At 35.1% G+C, this 22,611-nt stretch overlaps 1 protein-coding gene across 7 annotated transcripts in view; it reads left to right on the top strand.

The window, feature by feature from the left end:
- Window positions 1-22,611, top strand: part of TSC22D1 (TSC22 domain family member 1) — a 157,725-nt gene that overhangs the window by 15,426 nt on the left and 119,688 nt on the right. For 2 of the 7 annotated variants that reach the window (XR_011968817.1, XR_011968816.1), the window contains exon 3: window positions 275-479. The exons of 4 other annotated variants lie outside the window; for them this stretch is intronic. Coding sequence is in view for 1 of the 3 variants with exons in the window: in XM_072617175.1 (XP_072473276.1) it covers window positions 275-317 (43 nt within the window). In the remaining 2 variants the exon portion in view is untranslated. Of the gene's footprint in view, window positions 1-274; window positions 21,778-22,611 lie in introns of those variants that run through there. One more of the 7 variants, XM_072617175.1, reaches the window with a different exon arrangement.

The following is a 22,611-nucleotide window of genomic DNA, read 5'->3' as shown; positions in this document are numbered from 1 at the left end:
GTAATTGTTCATATGAAAATTGAACAATTAAACCAGATAGATGTTTAAAATATCAAGACATTTAGCAGTGAGTAGATAAAACACTCAGGAATTTGCTTAAATTTTTCAGTTTCTTCAGGATATATGGGTGTCATGTAGACATGTAGCTGATTAGTGGCAACGTCAAGAAACTAGATAAGGAGGACCTTGTATGCAGAGATGTTCCTGAAAAGTGTATAAAGCTTAAAATTTGCATACTGAATTATTTCCCCATTGATTTCCATTATGATTTCAGAGGTGAGTTCCGACAAAAGTCCACTAAAGGACTAGGCTTTTAATGGACTCATGGCAGGTGGAAGAGACCCTGAGTTCCTGAAGGCTATGCCAGCAGAGTGCAAGCCCTGTCAGGTCTGGAAAAGCTTCTAGTACGACGGGACTGTCCTCTGAGGACCCACCTGGCTAAGTTTGGAGAGACTCAGCACCAAAACGTGGGGCAGCAGGTGAGAAGTCTTTGGCCACAGCAACTCATGAAATCATCTACTCAGGTGTGGAGGAGTTGTGATCTGAATCAGTGAAGGGACTCACTCGCCCCATTGATGAAACCACGGATCTGCTGAAATATTCTCACAAAGAAGAAAGTTTTTAGAAAGGAAGTTGTAAGAAAAGTCACATGTAAGAATCCCAGATACTGTTTCGAGGAAGACTTTTGCTTTTGGCTTTATTCATGCGTAGCCTCTTTTCTTTTGGTTTTTCTTATAGCAGCAGATCTAAGATTAGCCAAGTGTTCAGTCAATCCATATGATCCATGGACATTTAGTTAAAAGGAAACATGTACTTAAATATAATACAAATTTGCTTTCTATTTTATTGAGAATTATTTTTGTCATTATGAGACTTGAACATTGAAGCAGCTACCTGACCACTCAGTGACATCATTATTCACCAGATTTCACTGAGCGGAAATGCCCCTTGGATTTGCTAGCCACTTAATTCAGACTTTTCTGATTCCTTAATACCACAACAGTGATAATTTAAGAGGCCAATAGGTGACTTTTCCTTTAACAAACCTCTAGTTTTTCATGGGTTAAGGAAACATTTCGTGGTGTTAATGTCTTTGAAGTTTAACTAAACAGGTATATTGTTTTGGTAGGTGTAAAATCATTTTTTTTGGCTTGCCAGAGCCCAGGGCAAATCAATTTACAACCCACACAAAACGAAGGCAGTGTTTTTGATACAAGTGAAATCTGCTTAAATTGAATTTGAAGGGCAGCCAAGAGTTTCAAAAGGGCAATATATGGCTTAACTTAACAGTGTAGTAATCAATCCAAATAAGTGTTTACTAAGTGCCTTGGTGCCAGTAACTGGTGACTCAGAGACAGAAGAGAAAGAGTCCCTGTCTTCAAGACCTTCAATTCTATTGAGGGAGAAAATATGTACATATGTAAGGATACACGAAATCCAGTAAGAAAAGGGAGGAGTGGAGCAGACTTTTGTTAATTACTTAACCGTATGCCAGGTATTCTGCTAAGCGCTTTACAAATATCTCATTTGACCTTCACAGCAACTCTGATGTATATGGTGGTGTTTTCCCCATTTTACAGACAACAAAACAGGCAAACAGAAGTTAAGTGATTTGCCAGGGGCATGCACTCCTAAATGTCTAAAGCTGGATTTGAACTCGGGTCTTTCTGACTCTAGGTCTAGCACTCTTGTAAAAAGTCATGTTTTTGCCTGTTTTGCCTTGGTCATAATAAGATGTTTGAATTTAGTGTGAGTCATGTCTGGGTTTGTTTTTGTTTTTGTTTTTAGCACCAGCTGGCAGAATCATCTCCCCAATAGACTGTCTAGCAACTAGCAGCATGGAAGATTTGCTTTCTCCTTCTCCCTGGGTATAATGTTCCTTAGGGTGGCATGATTCTACATCAGCAAAAAGGACCCAATGCCATGTTATGTGAATAAAATACATACATAAACTCATGTACTTAGTTTTAAAAATAAAAACATGTTTAGCTTCTAAACAAATGTAGTAGCAAAATATAGTTGATATGTTTATTTCCTCCTTCCCCTTGTCCTTCACTAGTGTTAAGTATATAGGTTTCTGAGGAATAATGCTTATAAATGTGCTCTTTAGTTTTTGTCACTGATACATGTAGATGGCTTCCTATGTAGGCCTATGTAACTGATTTCCTTGTCACTGTAGGTTCTTCTACCAGGACTCACACATACACATTCTCTCTCTGTTTCCCTGTCTTTTGTTTCCTAGGCAATTTTAGGAATCTGTGCTGTAGATGGAAGTGGAGTTGTGCACATTTCAGTAGAGGGCCATATGTCCTATACTCGAGGACATTTGATGTCCTTAGAAGGCATGTTAACATTAAAAAAAAAAATAGGAACATATCTTTTTGTTAGTATTATGCAGATGCATCTTTTAGCTTGGCAATAGTGGGGCTCATGCTTTGCAGTGTGAGCGTTGCCCAGAGCATAGCTCTAGACTTCAGTGTCTCTATCAGTTGTCCCTGTCAAAAAAAAAGTTGCCTCTGACTCAGATATGTAACTGATAGTATAAACATTCACTGACATTTGAATGGCCATAAAACAATCAATTGTTTTGGGGGAAGGATATCTATTTTTAAATTATAAGATCTTAGGTTACCAGGAATATAATACATAAATTAATGTTTTGGCTTATAAAGCCTTCTGTACAGAAGAGGCTCTGTAGCATCTCAAAGTATTAACTTTGGACTTCCATATATTTCCTATGTAGACTGTGATAACTTAATTCCTCTTATCTTAAAGGAATAATTGATTCATGGTTTCAGTAACCTTGTACTAGCAATCATTTTCATATCCAGTTATCAGTAGCTTAAAAGATCCACACAGATTTAATCTCTGTTGTTTGATGTACTTGGCTCATAGAAGCTCATACAAGTCATCATGTAGTCTTAAGTTCACAGAGAAGAAACATCAGGCCTTTTAAGTTACTTGGCACATTTTATTTATAAGGTAGTGAGGGTTAAAAGGGTCCAGTGTCTTCCGAGACTGGATTTGAACTCAGATCCTCCTGACTCCAGGGCTGGTGTTCTATCCACTGTGTCACCTAGCTGTCCCTGCACGTGATTATGTATGTTTTCTTTTGTTTGCAACATTGACTAGGTGACAAGAGAGCATGTGCTTCTGAATTGATAGGCAGTGTCATGTAGTGGAATGAGTGCTGACAGGAGGCAGGAGAGGCCCAAGTTCAGATCCTGCCTCCTTTACTTAAGTAGCTTCATGACCATGGGTAAGTAACTTAACCTCTCAGAGCTTTATTTCCTCATCTGTACAATACATTACTGCTTGTAATCATCTACTTCAGTGGGTTGCTGTGATCATGTGGGATCAGAAAAGCAAAATGCTTAGATATTAAAATACCATACTTAAATATCAGGTATTGTCATTATTCTGTTATTCATAAAGTAGAGGTGATCCATCAGTAAATATATTTTGGACAGATGCTTCATATAGGATAGTGAAGTGGGTACAGAATTAAATAGGAGGAGGAAAATAGGCTGAATTGCATTTGAGAAATTTCTCTTTGCTTTTAATAATCCCAGGCTATTCCCTGTAACAAAAGTCTATCTTTTTAAGCACCAGTATTCTTTTACTGTATGTGGCTATGAAGTATAGAATTCTTAGTTTCTAAAGAATTAGAAGTTGCAGGTCACCCAAAAGGAGATGGTTGGTATTACTGCAATATCTTATCAACGAAAAATTAGTCAGAAAGTACTGTCATAAAAGACTTAAGGAGATTGACCTGTCAATCAGTAAACATTTAGTAAGACCATATTGTGTGCCAAGCACTGTGCTAAGTACTAGGGAACACAGTAACAGATGGATTACTGATCAAAAGTCTGTGCATTCCATTGGTGTTTTGGACAGAGAAGCCACATTAACAAGCAATCTGATATCAAAGTATTTATTATTAGTAGTATAGTTGTTTTCCAAAAACCAGTGAGGCTTGTGTCTTTGTTCCACCTTATCTCCCTAGCCTGATCTTTTTTCTTTTTTTTTTGGTGACCAGTGGGCAAGACATTAGATATCAACCTGGTGTGAGGTCTATAATGAATCCTTTCTTTGCTCTGTCCTTGGTCCTGTTCTTGTGCAGTACTTTGAACAGTGACTTATTTTGTCAGATGACAATTAATATCCAAAACGATTTCAGTGATGTGAAATGATGGTCAAAAGGTAATGTGAAATTCAGTGGAAATGTAAAGACTAGCCTTTGTGCAGTTTTTTCTTAAACCTGAAGGGGGCAGATGTGACTAGAAAGCTAAAGTCAAAAAGACCTGGTTTTTTAATGAATTTCAAGCTCAATGTGAACCAGCAGTTTGATAATTTAATCAAAAAGGCAAACACAATCTTAAGCTCTATTAATAAATGTATAGGGTCCTTTGTCATCACAGTCTTTCTAGAATGTTATATTTAGTTCTGGACATTGCCATTTGTTGAAAGGTATTGCAAAGCTGGAGTTTAATCCAGATAGCAAAGACACTTGAAACTATATCATGTGAAGACTTGCTGTACCTCTAAGCCTGTGAAGACTTAGAAGAGAATATACTCACTGTATCTGAGTGTTTGAAGAGTTGTCATGTGGAAGGTGAATTTGTTTTGTTTAGCTTGTCTGTGGGAAGCAGAGTTAGGATGATTGAATGGATGCTACCAGGAAGCAAATTTGTCCTCAAAATGAAAGGAAAATTTTGTGATTATTAAAGCTGCCCCTAAATGAAATGCTCAACCTCGAGTAATTGAGTTCTATATAATTGGAGATTTTCAAGTACAAGATAACTATTTTTTGGATATTTAATAATGTATTGAAAGGTGTTCATGTTTCAGGTATGAGCTTGACTTGTTAATATCAGAGCCTCAGTGTCCTTATCTATAAGATGGGATAATGCTTCTGCCCAATTCCCTGGATTGTGAAGGATAAATTTTATTTTTTTTTTTACATACATACATGTGTATATATGTGTTTGTAAGTAGTGTTTTTTATCTGAAGTACTACAAGAATATGAGCTACTCTTATTATTTGAATCACTAGAGTTAAGGATTTAGTCTGTGGCTGTGGATTTTTGGGAGGGGAGCTGGACTTGAAGTGATGTCCCAGTTACCCTAAGATCAAGCTTTGGGTTGTCTAAACTCAGGAACTCAGCCTAGGAAACCAGAGCTTCACACATTGGAAAGAGTCATCGTAGAGCCCTTCCAGTGAAGCCCTGTGCTCTGTTCCATAGTCATCCGTTTGGACTCATAAACTTTTCTTTTATTAGTGAAGGATCTGTGCTGAGTGGTTTTCAAGACTTGTGGCTGAAAAATCAGTCTTGCTTTTTTAAAGCCTTGGTGACAAGCCATGATCCAGGTATATGGTCAGGTTTAAGTCCTACGAGCTGTTTTTAGAAACCTCATTTTTAAAAAAAGTACTAGTTTCTTTGACTATTTCCTCCTGTATGTTACCCCACTACGCTTTGAGCTTTTCCTCATACGAAAAGCAGAAAACCAAAAATGAGTTAAGCAGAACTCATTCCTGGAAGGATCCCATTTCACATTATGTGCAGTATTCATGTCCTTTAGTCCACCATTCTTCAGCTCTAAAGAAGGTAGGATTGTGTTGAATTATTTGTCTTTGCAGTTAATTTATTTGACTGTGTTTTAGTGTTGTTTTCATTTACATTGTTGAATTTGTATAAAATTTTACTCTGGGTTCTGTTTACCTTACTCTGTGTCAGTTGTTATGAGTTTTGCCATGGTAATCTGAATTTCTCATATTGATCATTTTGCTATAATACTCCATTTAATTCATAAATTCTACAGTTGGTTCAACCATTTTTCAGTTGATGAACACCCACCTTGTTTCTGTTTATTTGGTTTATTTTCCGTACCCCAAAAAGTGCTGCCATGAGTATTTTAGGTATATCAGACCTTTCTGACTTTATCTTCCTTTGAGTATTTGCACTATAATTGGATTGATGAGTCAAAGGATACAAAGTGTAATGGCTTTTCTCATACTTTCAAATTATTTTCCTGTTTTCTACCTGGCAGAGGCTTGAACTCAGGTTTAACTGAGGAAGGAATGAAGACTCATGTTGACATTAAAATCTTTACTGTTTTTCTAAACTATGAGGGAGTTAGGGATGGAAAAGTAACAGACGTGAAGAAGTAGGCTCAGGGATAGCAGTAGAGAGTCAGCTTAGCTGGGCATGGAGGGAGGAAGCAAAAGCCAAAAAGTGCAGTGCTGTAGAATACAATAGTTAATTTTGCATAGTGATGACTGTGCATTATTAAAAAAGCTTTCAATTATTTTTTTGATCCCCTTTTTCTTCCACTAAAGTCCTCTTTCTCATCCTTTTGGAGTGACAGTCAAACTTCTGGCAGTTCCTATCAAATTAAAAAGCTTGTGAGTGATAGGCTGGTAGCTGTGCTCTCAGCTGAAGACCAGCCTCTCTGGAATATTCAGAAACTTACCCCAGAATGCTGCTACTGGATGAGGTTATCTTTTGGTTGTGGCACCTTGTGAGTAACTGTACTTTTTGAAAGATTTCAATCAGAACTTTTCCAAAGTTGGAAACTTGAAAACTTTAGTAATCTGGAAAATTCAGTTACATATAACACAATGCTTAAATAAGGCATTACTATGTCAGAATCATTTAAATTTTTTTGTCAACACCTTAAAGCATTTGACTAGATTTTGTGTATTCCTCTAATATTTTTGTTTTTCGTTTTCTGTGGCAAGTTTGTTTAACGTTTAAGTTATTTAATATACAATGAAAATGATATTTATTAGTTCCAGAGCTTTGGATAGGTATTGAAAGATTGAGCATGATGATTCCAGTCTTTTGCATCTCTAAATCACTTAGAAGTGACATTATGGTCTTATGTCCATTTTTCATCTATTACCATAAGGAAGTCCCCTCACCTTATCTTCTAGGGTTAGTAAGGTTATTTGTTTTTTGCTGGTAGAATTCTGTGTACCATAAGCAAGAAAATAAAATCTGTGTACAGAAATCGCAGAAAACTTTAGTAACTAAAAATGTCAGAACAAACACACTTCACAATTAAGTTTTTTAAAAAATTTTTCGTGGAAATGAAGAATGTCTTACATAACCTCATCTCATCATAATAACCCTGTAAAGTATGTGCTCACAGGTACTATTCTCATCTAAAGATGAACAAACTGGATGGGCATGGTAGCACAAACCTGTAATCCTTGCTATTGGAGAAGCAAGAAACTTCTGACCTGCAATGGGCTTAGCCAGTCAGATATACACACCAAGTGTCGCACCAGTATGGTGAGCACCTGGGAATGGGAGACCACTTGGAACAGATCAAGGTTCCCATGCCAGTCAGTATTGGGATGAGGCCCATGAAAGGCTGTGTGGCAACTTCCATTGTGGGCAAGATGGTGGGGACTTAGTCTCAGAAAAAAGAAGAAACTGAGGCTTAGAGAGTTTTTGATTTCTTCAAGGTATAAAACAAGTCAGGAATTTGGAAAGTGAGATTCAAGCCAAGATTTCTTGGAACCAAGTTCTGTGTTCTTTTTGCACTACTATGCTGCCACATCATATGGATTTCATAGAATATTAGAATTGTACCTTTAGTTAAGAATTCTTTTCCCTTTTTGGTAAAATTTTTAAGGCAACTTTGTTTCATTTACTTTTTTGAAATACAATTTTAGTTAACTACTTTTCCTAGGCAGCATAATAAAATATGATTATTTTGTAAATAGCAACCAAATCTTCTCCTTTCTCCTTGTCCCCATTTAAATGTGTTACAAAGTCTAGCAAAGTATATGTTATGTCCACGATGTTGTGTGCTTTTTAGTAAATCAACTTTTGGTTGTGAGCAAAACTGATACTGTGCTGTTCCTTCACCATCCCGTTTAAATGAACTTTATTGTTCTCTGCTGTATGCTGTGTGTAGTAATACACTGCTAAGCACTAGGTTTTATCTGTTTCAAAATGAATGGCTTGTTATATGGTGCAGTGGTAAAAGAGATGAACCAGCAGCCAGCTGTTGGTGGCTGCTATACCCAGTTCTGCCACAAATTTCTACAACTTTGGGCAGAACACTAACTTCTCTAGGCTTTAGTTTTCTTCTCCCAGCTCTAAAATCCAGTGATTATATGTTCTGTCTTTTAAGTTAATGAATCTTTTGTATTCTTCACCACAAAGCTAATAATCTTTGCTACTTAATGTGTGTGGAAGTTAAAAGGAAGTTCTTGGTCATAGCTGCTGTTTTGTCCACTTTTTTGGTGTTGACAGGTTTTCATTGCTGTGCCAACAGCTTTGTACTTGTAATAGAAGACAGAAAAAGAGGTAGCTGCTTTTCTTTATCATGTTCTTGTTTCCTTTTCTGTTTGCCTCTTTTGAAGAAGCCTCATTTCTTGGAGGAGTTGGGGAAAAGTGGTATCTACTTTGCTCTTCTCAATATTGATTTTTCCTAGGGGAAGGACCAAGATAAGAATTCATACTGCTGGTTGGTGCATTATTTGGAGCTTACCTGAATTCTTAAGTAATAAGCTCAAGATGGGAGAATTCAAGACTGGGAGGGTAACGAATATAACCTAGCTTTTTGTTGAGTCAGTCAGTGCTTGAAGCCTCCATAATAGGCAAGATGTTTCTTTCCATGTTAAAGACCTTATATCTGGTAATCTGTTTTTAGTTAATATGGTATTTTCATTCTATAATCCTTTTCTAATGCTTTTAAATTGTCATTATGAATTCTGTATTTCTATCATGGGTTATACAACTTATGATTAAAGTGAATTCCATTGAAATATATCCATTGGGTTAATACCTGTGCTTCAGTCCTTCAGAGTTGTATAATGTACTAGGGTACTTTCATCAGTGCAAAATTGCAGCATGTCCATACATTCCCTATATCACCCTGTGGGCCAGCTTTGGGTTTAGGATCATTTCTAAGAAATCTGTCACCAGCTCATTCTCTGGTTTTCCAGCTTGTTAAGACCTGACAAACCCTCCTCTCCATTGGAATATCCTTGAGAATTCAGAATTGCCTTCATAACAAAGCATATACTATAAGTTAGACTTCAGTACAGAACTAGAGATAACAGTTTACAATTAACTCACATATTAAAATTGCTTTGTAAACATTCTTTTTCATAGTAGTCATTCTTGCTGTCATTTTAAAGCACTGAATTTTTTTATTTTTAAAATTTTTTAAAAATTTATTTATTTCTTTTCATTGTTCTACAATCACTACCGTACAACCTAGATTTTAAGTTCTTCTGGTTCTGTTCCTTTCACTCAGCATCAGATCATATATGTCTTTCCAGGCCTCCCTGAAGTCTTCTTGTTCATCATTTCTTATAGTGCAGTAGTACTCCATTACATTCATATACCATAATTTATTCATCCATTCCCCAATTGATGGGCATCCCCTTCATTTCCAGTTTTTGGCCACCACAAAGAGTGCTGCTATAAATATTTTTCTACATGTGGGACCCTTTCCCATTTTTATGATCTCTTGGGGACACAGCCCTAGAAGTGGTATTTCTGGGTCAAAGGGTATGCACATTTTTGTAGCCCTTTGGGCATAGTTCCAAATTGCCCTCCAGAATGGTTGGATCAGCTCTCAGATCCACCAGCAATGAATTAGCGTTCCAGCTCTCCCTCATCTTCTCCAACATTTATCATCTTCCTGTTCTGTCATGTTAGCCAATCTGATAGGTGTGATGTGGTATCAGAGTTGTTTTGATTTGCATCTCTCTAATCAGTAGTGATTTAGAGCATTTTTTCATATGATTATAGATAGCTTTAATTTCTTCCTCTGAAAACTGCCTGTTCACATCCTTTGACCATTTATCAGTTGGGTAAAGCACCGAATTTCAATTCTATGTTGATTTCTATAAGTTTTGCTAATTTTTTTAATTCATAAGATTTATAATATAGTCAGGAAGGAAGAAATACAGCTTTGGAGGGGAGGCTTTTAGAAAATCTCAACAAAGAGATCTAAGCCAAGAAATAAACAAATTCATTTCATTTCACTCAGTGTTTCTCAAGGTCCAGATTATATCTAAGTAATTGGGTTAGTCCCTGAGGATACGGAAACTCAAAATCCCTGCCTTCAAGGAGCTTACATATGAGTGGATACAATTGGTGTTATTCATCAGAAAGCCACCTTTCATTCCATGTCTGCTTTTCTGGCTACATTTTTGCATAATAACTTTTTAAGCCTAAGAAATAGTTGCCAAGCTTCATCAAAATGTCAAATGTCTAACTTTATTCCTTATTTGAAATATTGTCTATTATTATAAATCTTTGGTTTTCTAAGTTAACCTTATGGAGGCAGACAGTTTTACATCTGGAAAGGGACTTGAGAGAGCTAGAGGTGGAAAGGATCCCATAGGCCATCTAATTGAATGCAAACTTGAGTAAGAAACCCCTTTCTAGAATAGCCTACAAATGGTCATCTGACTTTTTTATGGCTTAGAATTGAGTTTTAATGAAATGACTTGTCAAAATCATAGAACTAGTTAGTGGCCAAGCTTGGGACTGATCAGCTATAGATATTTATGACATAGGGTTATAGAGGCTACTAAAATGTAACTTGGATAGAGAGTTCATTGAGAAATCATAAAATGATTACAGTAATGACACTTAGTATGTTCACCTACAAGTTGTATTAGGCATTTGCATATTCTAAAGAATATTGCAATATTGAAATCTTATTGTGTTTTGTAAAGCACACTGTTGCACACAATTTCATTTAATTTTTGGAAGGACACTGGTGTCACTCAAGGAAACAGGTCCAGAGAGACTGACAGACAAATCTCACAGCTGAGATCCACAAGTGAGTCTTCTGACCTGGAGCTACTTTGTTCTTGTTATTACATCATGTTCCTGCATCCATTGTAGTTCTTCATACATAAATGGTATCAGATTTATGTTACTACTTTTATTATCTCTAAGAAGGGCAGAGCATGAACACACTCTGGTATGTACATTGTTGTTTCTCATGGGGAGCACACTCCAAAGCAGCTGGTTCTGACATCATTACCATTGGTGGTGCTTTGCTCTTTTGGAACATTATGTAGAACATCATTTCATGTATATGTACCACCCTATAGGGGAAAATCATTATACCAAAGATAACACTACGGTAAGCAACATATTGTATTGGAAATTAAATTACCGTTGAATTTAAGATGAAACATTTTGCTAAAAGTAAATTTTAAGAGGTTATTTTTAAAGCATTTTGAGAAAGATGAGAAAGACTGCTGCTTTAAATATTAGACTGGACAGAGGCTAGCAAAGCATGTGTTTTAATAGCTCAATAATGATCCACTTTATTGCCTGTTAGATCATTATAGACCCAGAGTATGCAGTTTTATTTTAAATGAATGAAAAAATAAAGTAAATGTTAGCTTCAGGTAGGGAAGCATTTGTGTTGGGATTTCATTTATTAGAGAAATTAAAAAATACATGAAACTGCTCACTGATTATCAAAAACAGTAACTGGTTTTAGTGACAGTGAGAGAGGTGGTCAGTAGTCTAAAAAATATGAAAAGTGAAATATAATGCAATTTTTTTCCCCCCTGACTTGCTTTGAGGACTACAACAAATCTGCAAACCTTGCTGTAATCTGCTTTATATAGCTGCAAAAAGGAGAAGACTATTCAACCTGCTGTCTAGAATTGTAAGGAATGCTAAATTACAAAAAAATCAAGGCCCTTTTAAGCAAAAATGAAGTAGTATTAAATATTACTAATGTTTATGATAACATGAAACTTACATTTTTCATTTGAAAAATGATTTAGTTAAAACTATAAAATTCTCACTTTGTATGACTTTTTTAACTAATAGGCATAATCAAGAAAATAACAACTTATGTTTATTTCATGCTTTAAGGCTTTTGAAGTATTTGATCATATTTGACCTTCACAACAAATCCATGAGGAAAGTACTTAGTTGGCAGATGAGGAAATTGAGGTTCTTGGGCACTGAATGACTTGCTTGAACTGATATAGTGAGCATGGGGATGGAATAGGTCTGACTCCTAAGTCTAGTGTTTTCTACTTTATCCTCATGGAAAGGGCAACATTTTGATTTTTGAATACTAAATGGAGCTGGTATGATGTCTTTCATTTTACTTATCATCTAAGAAACATATTTTCAACATAGAACTAACTTCGGATAACTTTAAACAGAATAGTTTAATCATTGGGTAATCATTGGGCATGAATTGGCAAAAAATCAAAAATTTTATAAAATTTTAAAAACTGTAAACATGTAAGGGAATGTTTTATTGTAAAAATTTTAAAGTTATGTTTAAAGTTTCTTTTTAATATAGTTACCTATGAATCACATTATGTCTGATTTTTTTTTTAAGTGCATGAAAAAGATCAGTGTTTATCTATGAAACTAATTCTTGGAACGTTGAATTCAGGTATAGCACAGATCAGTTTTGTACTGCTTAGACTCTTTCAGCAGGGTGCATGTTAATCCACTCGACTGTAAATATCATTGACAGATGGGCAGCCATGGTTCTTTAAAAAGATGCATCAGTCATAATACTTACCAGTAGAAACCACTATCAATGAGGAAAACTAAGGAAAAATATTTTTTTTAAAACTGATTTCTTTTTTTTTTTTTTTTTTTTTTTACCATGTGAGGAACTTTGTTTTATAAACTTATTCCCCACCAATGCAAATCAAAATACAATTTTTGTCACTTAGTCTTTTTTAATTGGTTGGGTCACTGTAAGGGTATGTCTTGCCCATGGTTACATAGCTAATATATATCAGAGGCAGGTCATGAGGGAAAGAAAGGAAGCTAGCATTTTAAAAAATAACTTCTTATTGATATTTTCTATTTCTTACATAACCATAGTATTCCTCCCTTCTTCCTCCCAAAGAGTCATCCTATATGACAAATAGTATACTTTTAGAGAGGATTGAAAAAGTATGAAAACGTGTAGTGTATGACAGTTGTAGAAGTAATACTTCCATGAAGGGCCAGATTGGGAGCATCTTCTTATATATTTCTTCATTGAAGAAGAATGTTTGGTCTTTATAATTTTATTACATATACTTTTGATTTTTTTGGTTTGTAGTTCTTTCCATTTACCTTGTTGTAGTTACTGATGTATAGTGTTTTCTTGACCCTACTCACTTCACTTTGCATCAGTTCATGTAACTCTTGTTAAGGAGTTACCTTGAACTTGTCTTCTTTTGAGTTACCAGTTGGCAATCTTTACATGTTTTTCTTTATTCATCACACATACAATTTCTAGAGGTGCAGTAATATTCAGTTATGTTATATCTAATGTGTGCATATATATATACACATATACATTCATATATGTATACATATGCATACATACATATATTTATATATTCTGTATATATACATGTAACACAATTTGGGTATCTCCTTTGGGGAAACTTGACTTTTATTGACCACTTACTGTGTATCTGGCACTGCACTAAGCACTTACAAATATTATCCCATTTGATCCTCACAAAAAACAACCCTGTAAAGGTGGTCATACTATGATTTTCATTTGTACAGTTGAGAAAACTCAGTTAGAAGTGACTTGGTCCAGAAGCCTGACTGGAACTCTGGACTCCCTGAGTCTAGGTCCTGCACTCTGTCTACGAGCAACCAAGTCTTCCTGAAACCATGGCTAGCCCTCTATTCATTCTACCATTCTACTTTTTTAGTAAAATAATATGAAAAAGAATGAAAAGTGGTGTTAAGTGCTGTCAGAGTAACTTTGGAAGCAGTCTATCCATTTCCACTTCAGAAGCCTAATATAATGTGATTTATAATAGGTATTGTAGCAAGAAGATAAATACAAGTTTTAAAATGATTTTAAACTATTTGCATCTTAATTACTTCTCATCATTTGATATTTTACATTGCCTAATTAATGACTGTAATTAATTTAATCACAGTGAGCAGGAATTATTTTATACCTGTGTTAACAATTCTGCCAGAGAAGTTTTGAACTCCTTTAAAAAACAAACAAAAACCTCCTTGTTATTAAGCTGGTAATTGTTTTTAATGACTTTGTAGGGTTTTTTAGGAAATCAGCAAGGTTTCAAGTAGGCCCTGTGACAATAAAGAAGCCAGATTTGGTGATTTAAATGATCAAGCTGGGTAATAGATTTTTAAATTTGTTTTGTGGCTAAAATAGTTGTGACTATAAAGAAATGAGAATTTTCTTGTGTCCATGGATTGCTTCTGAAATCAACTCCAAAAATGTTGGAGTTCCAAAAAATGGTTTTGAAGACTAACAGAAGCATTAGAATGAGTGTGTAGATACCTAAGGTCTCTAAAAAACAGTTAAACTAACGTGTTCCAGTTTATTCTAGAATGTTAAGGCAGTGTCATTACTTCATATCTTCTCTTTTAGATTAGATACAAAGGGCCACGTTGAGTTAGGAAGAAAAAAGGCAGATTTTTAAACAGCAATGCCTTCTGCTAGTAGTAAATCAAGGTATAATCCTGGCATGATGGAGAAAGCTGTACATAGTAGCACCAACTAGCAGTAGTAATAGTTGGTGATTTTTGTGGCATGGATGGTTTTGTTCTAAATTTGGAGTTAAAGGATATGGGTTTGAATCCCTGCTTCTGCTACTTAAGATGTCACTTAGAGCCATTAACGTAAATGGATTTCAGCTTCATCTCCTGAAAAAATATGAGAGGGTTGATCTTATTCTCTAATATTCCTTCCAATTCCAAATCTGTTAGCATAGGATGCTATGACACAGATCTGAGTATAGATCTCCAAATTATAATTTATGTTAAAAAAGTGATGAATTGTGCTTCTATTTATATTTTGTACATTTGTGTTCTTGAAGTTGAGAGTTGATTAGCACTATAAATGTTAAAAAAAAATTTATTAGTTTTCTCTAATATGAAATGTAAAATTTGTAGAATTCAGTCACATTAATCAAAATCAAGTACTTAGATTTAATGTGACAAAGGCAGATGATTTGATTCAGTTGCTCTTCTTACCCTGATTGCTTGATATGAGACATCTATCTCTTGTTGTTTTCCTATTGGTCCATGATTACCTTACATTTAAAAAAAGTGCTTCAAACATTTTAAAATAAGTCTTCCTCCCCTCTCCCTTGTTCTCTAGTGTCCATATATTTCCTTCACTTCCCTTTGGTACTAATGTCATGAAATTGAATTTTCAGTCAGGCTTATAATTATGGGAACTGCTTATTTCAGAATTTCTGAGTCCTAATTTCAAGAAAAGAAAGCATACTTTGAGTCTTTGCCAAAGGAATAGCTTTTATTAGACTGTATGTACTGATTTTGGGTTAAGTGACACTGGAACAGATTAGCTGTAGGAAGAGGGGGTAGGGAGGGAATCGGTGATGGAGAGTGTCCTTAAAAAGTCTAGGTTTTGGCTTGCAGATTGTTAAATTTCCCTAGAATTTGATTACATATGAATCTCTTCCTTTTTGCTAGTTTTCAAAGAACAGACTAAATTTAGCTCCTACTTTCTTGTTTAGTTAAGAGACTATTAGCATTTTGTCTAAGTAGCAAAATTTTGTGGCAGTTTTCAGTTCTTTATTTCTAACTAAAATAATTGGGTATGAGTAATTGGTATCTAAGCTCATTTCAAGCTTACAAGTATATGTGATTTACACACACAGACACACAAAAATTTATATAATTTTACTCAGCATAGTGATCCATGCTTAGCATAGTGATCCATAATTATTATCATTTATGTAGTTTTATCCCTGTCTTATTGATGGGAAACAGAGACCTGGAAAGGTTAAATGACATTAGAATTGCACAGCTAGTAATAGTTGATTCCAAATCCAGGGCATTTTCCATTTTGTCAGGGATCAAATCTTATGATTTCTTTACACTCACACAACCACCACATTTGGGCCCTTATCACCTTTTCATTGGACCATTTCGATAGCTTCCCAGTTGGTCTTCCTGCCTCAAGTGTTTTGCGTTCTCAACCATTTTCCACACGGGTGCTAAAGTGATTTTTCTATCTGTATAGGTCTGATTATATCACTCCTGTGGCTCCTTATTTCTTCTAGTCTCAGATATAAAGCGATTTAAAGCTCTACAACCTGGACCCTTACTACTTTTCAAATCTTAGATTTTATTCCCTATATGTACTCTATGGTCCAGCCATACTGGCTGCATAGATCAGATTTTATTATATTTCAGTTATTAAAAATTGTTTTACCACATTGATCACAGAGAATGGCAATATCTGTGATTAGTAAGGGATTATGTCATTATTAACATAATTCTGTTAGTGTGATAATCCTGGAAATTTGGATATTTTCAGGGTGATCACAATTTAGTAGCTGTTAGATTCCAAGTCTGCAAATGATGTTGAATATTTTTATAAAGTCAAATATTTGGAGGTTATAGGTTTTGAATTACTTCATGCCACATGTGCAGTAAAAGAATTGGTGCAGTGAAAAGATCTTTGGTTTTTGGAGCTAAAAGATTTGTGTTCAAATCTTGATTCCACTACCTAAGTGATTTGGGACAAACCACTTAGGCTGTCTTGGCTTAAATTTCCTCATCTGTAAAAGGATGAGGTTTAAAGTCCCTTTCATCTCTCTATTTATGATGCTATGATTCTCCCTATTCTATATCTTTGTGTTGTAAACCTAATATATAATTTATGGAGATGCACAGTTGGTATTGTGGATAATAATTAATCCAGAAATTGTCTTTTATCAGTATCTTGTTAAAATGATAAATACCATTCTAGTTATCCTTATTGACTTTCCTGCTTTGAAATTAGATGATATTTCTTCAGTTTCCAGTACTTAGAATTGGCAAAGAAAAAACTGGCATGCTGAGGAAATGTTTGACTGAAGAATGTAAATGCTGAGTTGAGCCTGAGTTGAGAATACAATTTAATATTGGTAGATTCCTGCAAGGGCCTAGGTCCATAATGCATTTCTATTGTTATTTTATTTTAGGCCTCCTTATAGTACACAATAAGAGAGAATTTTAATCTTTTTTTCATTTTTCTCACACTTGATTGTGACACTTCGAATAGAAGTTACTCTGTTAAATCTACAGAATGGGATTATACTATGAAAGGTCCCTAAGTCCCAAAAACCTGTGCACTAAAATGCTCTTGTATTTTAAGGGCTAGAACTTCAGGCCTTTGATACAACTTAAATATTTTTATTTGGACACTGTGGTAAGAAGATTGCTTATTTCCCTGTTCTCAGCTGATGAGAAACAACAAAATAGGAGGAGGCTAAGAGGCTATCTGGCCATTGTAAGAAGTGAGAGATGAGGGAAGCAGAAAAAAACTGAAAGGAACAAGTCAGAACCAAAAATAATCTGTAGTGTAGGGGACTCTTAGTTTGGGGACAGTACGGTCCTATGTATTAGCCTCTATGAGGATTGCTGTATTGGGGAGAGATGAAGGATGGCAAAGTCTGTCATGGGCTTGAAAGAACCATGTTAGCAATCCTAACCTGGGCAGGAACCGAGTTGAGGCTGGTAAGAAAAGCTAAGACCATATAAATAATTTTTAAGGTACCTTGTGGAAAGGGATGGAATCATGGCTGATTAATAGTGGAGAGAATGTAAAGCTTCTTCTACTTTAGTCATCTCTGCCAGAGAAATTGATTAGACCAGAAAAGACAGAATAAAGAAAGCCAAATAGGGAGTTAGATATAGATGACGGTGAGAAAAATCAATCAGCCGGTGAGAAAAATCAATCAGCCGGTGAGCAAAAATCAAGTTCCTTCTCTGTGTCAGGCACTGCCAGGTCCTGATAAGTACAGACAAAAATGATTCCATTCCTGCTATCAGCTTACATTGTATAGGAGGAGATAACATATGCAAATATAATTTGTATACAAAATATGTACAAAATAAATACAGGGTAATTTTATGGGTAAGATACTGGTAACTTGGGGAGGAGAGGAGCATATGGAAAGATTGCTTCAAAAAGGTGATACTTGTTTTGGGCTTTGAAGAGAAATAGGGATATAAAGATGGGGAGATGAGAAACGAGTATATGTCAGACATGGGTGACAAACTTGCACAGAGGCACAGATAGGAGATAGAATGTTGTGTGTGAGGAATGTCAAGAGAGCTCTTTGGTCTGAACTGAGACGGGGAAGGGGAGTTATGTATAATAAAGGTGTGAAAGGCTTTAAATAGCAGCGAGTTTGGATTTGCTTTCAAAGGAATAGAGAGCCAGTCTAGTGACGTGGTCATATCTGTGCTTTAAGAATATTTCATTGGTAGCTGTGTGGTGAATGAATGTAGAGGAAATGGGAGAGACTTGGGGTGGAAAGACCAATTAAGAGGCAGTTGCAATCGAGCAGAGGTGATGAGGACCTGAACTAGGGTGCTGGCCTTGTGAGAGGCAAACGTGGAAACCAAACACAGAGGTACAATTGACAAGACTTGGATAACTAATTGGATATGTGAAATGGAGGTCCATATATACTCCGTACCATGCTTGTGAAAAGATGATGGATACATGGCACACTGGAAGGAATGTTCTATTTCAACTCAGTTCATATGTTTTCTCTGCTACTTACTCGCTGATTTTGTCAAGATGTTTCATCCTGGGGTCTCAGTTCCTAGTTTTTTAAATGAGAAGGTTGGACTAGATAACCTCTAATGTCCCTTTCAGCTGTGACCTATGGCCAAGGAGATTGCTTCACCATTGTTAGGTTATCTTTGATAGAGCATGGAAAGTGGAAAAGGGGTACAAAGGCTGGGAAAAATTTTTTTATGCAGAAAGAAAATTGAACTGGAAACTGTAATTCAGTAAGTTTGAATGATTACTAGAAAAATTTTTGAATGTATTATTAAAGAGATGCTTATTACATAGATTTTTTTTAAAAAAAGAAATAGTAATTAAAAAGACCCAGCACGACTTCGTCAAGAAAAGGTCGTGCCAGAATAAATTAATTCTTCTTTTGATGGGGTTAGGCTGCCACATCAGTTTTCAGTAAAGCATGTGACAAAATCCTTTATAGGCTGTTACTGTGGAAAAGTTGAAGCATTGTGGACTGAACAGTACAGTTAACTGGATTCTCAACAAACCCAGTTATTGATTGGCTTGATACCAATTTGCCTTACTCTCAAGTGTGATGTCTCAGGGGACTGTGCTTGGCTTCATTATTTAATATTTTTATCAATGACTTGGATGCAGAGGTGGTATGTTTATTAAGGTGGAGGGGACACAAAGGTAGGAGGGCAAAGGTCATTAAAATCTTGATGGGTTGAAGCATTGGCCTGAATTAAATAAGCTGAAATGTAGTAAGAATAAATATAAAGTCTTTTGTTGGGTTTTAAAAAATCAGCTCCCCTAGTACAAGATTCAAAGGTGTTGACCAGACAACTGGTCACATGAAAAAGATATTTTGAGATTTAGTGGAAAGTGTAGACTCACAGTCTCATAGATCTTTGGCTCTGTTAAGAGGATAGTTTTCGGCTTTAGGGTGGTTCTATAGCTACTGTGCTCTTTTCAGGTCAGACTGTCATCTGGAGTATTGCATTCTGGGCACTTCATTTTAGGAAAGATATTGCTTAGTTGGATTTCAGAGGATAACAGGGTAGTTAATGGTTTTAAATTCCTGACAAGTGATGATTGCTTAAAGGAATGGAGCATGGAGAAAATTAAGCTTAAGGTGGATGAGAGCAATTTTCAAGTATTTGAAGGGCTGTTTTGTGGAAGCAGAGATTAGATATGTTCTGCTGTTTCAGAGGGTAGAATTTAGATCAAAGGATAGAAATTGCAAAGGGGCAATTTTTTGCTTTTGATGTCAGGCAGTCTTCCTTAGTATCAGTTACTTCAGGGTAGAATGGGCTGCCTTAAGAAGTAGTTGAACCTCGTCATTCCCCCCTGGACTTTAAGCCAAGGCGTAAACTCTTATGAGTCAGTTTGAGTTATGAGTTAGCTTCTGAGGTCCCATTCTGTGTTGTGATATTAGATGAAATGTTGGTCCTAAGTTGTGAACAAAAAGTTAAATTGTTTTAAACATGATGTTTAAGAAAACAAGCAAGTATGGAAGACATTTTCAGAAAAATAAATCATCTAAAGCTTTTCTAATTAAAAGTATAAGTTTCATTTATATAGAAAATGCATGTATATAGACTATTTGAAGGATTATCTCTAGTAATGCTTCTTATATGAATGGTTTATTAAAGCAGTCTGCCTTTATAAATTAATTTCTATGTAAATTAGTAATAGCACTCATTTATGGCCCCACCTTCAGATTTTGAGTCATTGGCTAATCCACTATTGATTAAATGTGGAGATTTTCTATTGAAATGTCACTTTAATCACTTGACATCAGGCCAGAGATTATAAATTGTGTAAGCAGATTTTGTGTAAGTTATAGGAAATTAAAAATGCTATAGGTGTAATGAATGTTAAGGGACTTAGGAGGAATTTAGAAGTCATTGGGTTCATCCCATCCATTTTACTGGAGGGAAACTTTGACCCAGAGAGTGGAAATAATTTGCCCTTAGTCATGTAGCAAATTACTAACAGTCATGATGAAAATTAACACTATTCTGACTCATGACTGCATCATGTTGCTTTCTGTTTTTATTTTCATTGTATTTCTGAATGTAAACATAGGACATTAGAAGTGTGAAAAGAAGCAATTTTGATTTGTCTTGTAGAGAAGGATAAAATACAAGACTTAAAGTAAAAGAACAAAGTAGTCTCAACTAGATTGAGATCATTGTGCTAAAACAAAAGTTCTAAAAGACATTTATGGATAGATCATGTTATGTACTTAAATCCTATTTGTGAATGCAAAAAATCTCATGGGAATATATATATGTAGAGAATCAGGCTATTTTCAGTGAAATAACATTGTGTTGATACTGTATCATTGCTCTGTAAAGTGGAACTTAAGGAAGGACTTTTGGATCATTTTTCACCTTTCTTCTTTCTTGGATCTGGAATCTGAGAAAAGAACCTTTGCTCAGAGTCATGTAGTCATATAATGGCAGAAATAGGTTTAAGTTATAGACCTTAAGAGTGGTAGCATAGCCTTTCCTAAGTATAGTATGCTTGAATTATTAATTACAAATACAGAAGTATAAACTTTAAAAAAAGACTGCCTAGTAAACCGTCTGGGAAACACTCAATAAGCCATATTTTGAGAACCACGGATTTCAGATATTTAAGGTTTTCATTTCTTTCAAGAAATATACCTACTTTTTCAGACTTTGCAACATATTTTTATGTATACTTCATAGTATATATTTGAGGGAATGGTGAAAACTTTTTCTGTCCTGTATTGACAACTGGAGTACAAAAGTATTACCACCATTTATTTTCTTTTTCTAAATGAAGATTTATAATTAAAAACTTAGGTCACTTCATATTAATATGGTCCTTGAAACTAGTGATTCTGTGTTTTAGATATTCCAGTGCTAGACCAGGTCAGTTTGTGGAAACAAGTTTGATATCTGATATCATTTACCTCGCTAAATGGTTGAAATTTTAGATTCTTTTTGTGCTTGTATTATAAGAATATCTTAAAATAAATTCAGTCTGAAAATAAAAAACTCAGATTGTAGGGCAATAATTTTAGACATTATTTTACTTAGTATTTGATATCTTTAAATAATAAGATCCAGTGCATTTAAAGTGATTAAATTTGCAGATAATTGAATTATGGACAGTTTTGGAGACAGTCATGAAATGAAAAAAAAACAACTTGTGTTGCTGAGCATTTTAAATTTAAATATTTGAGTTCTACCTTGTGTATCACACTGAAATATAGGTAATTTGAGGAAAAAAGTAGACCATATTAGTTTTCCCATTCTCTATACTTCCTTGTTTTCAAATAAAAGATAGTAAAACAAGGTAGAAATTAAAATGGCTAGTATTGTTATTTACCTCAGATTTTGATTCTTAGCCTTCTCGTACCTCTTCAATTGCTTATAAGCCTTGAAAAATTGTTTCTTGTTTATCCAAAAAGATAGTCTAATTAGGTTTTGTTTTAATTTCAAGGGCTTTTTTATGCATTACCCTGAAGGCTGTAATGGATTTACAAAGTTTATTTCTGTGGTCAAGCCCAGACTATGATTACTACACCTCCTTCATCACATGTCATATTATCTTTAGACATTCATGTTAATAATATCCTCATTCCTTCTCCCCTTCAGATATGTTTTAACTTCCAGATACTGACTTCACTATGTCAAAATAATAATGGAAGTAGGTGTGATTTTGGTGGTTTAAGAACCACCAGAATTAGAATTTATCAACTTACCCAAATTAGTTTGGCCAGTTTTTCTGTAAGCGATCTGGCTTGGTGGCACACAGGCCTGATCGAAAGGTTCTGCAAACCCCACTTGGGGTGACCCTTTTATACAGGGAATTGATTCTGTGCATGGAGCAGTTAACCTTAGATTATTCTTTAGGAACTTGGAAGTCAAGATCATTGGTTAAAACATTTTTCACTTTAACAGATGGACATACACACACATATATGTATGTGTGTGTACACACACACATAAACATACAGCTTTTCATTCTTAAAACTATTGTCATATTAATGGATGCTAAGAAGTGTCTGACCAAAACATTTTTAAACGAGTGAATCATACGCATATCCTTTGGATATGAAATGAG

Source organism: Notamacropus eugenii, chromosome 6 (genome assembly GCF_028372415.1).
Source record: "Notamacropus eugenii isolate mMacEug1 chromosome 6, mMacEug1.pri_v2, whole genome shotgun sequence".
Lineage (NCBI taxonomy): Eukaryota > Metazoa > Chordata > Mammalia > Diprotodontia > Macropodidae > Notamacropus > Notamacropus eugenii.
Note: the sequence above shows the minus strand (reverse complement) of the source record. Positions and strands in the feature narration are given on the sequence as shown.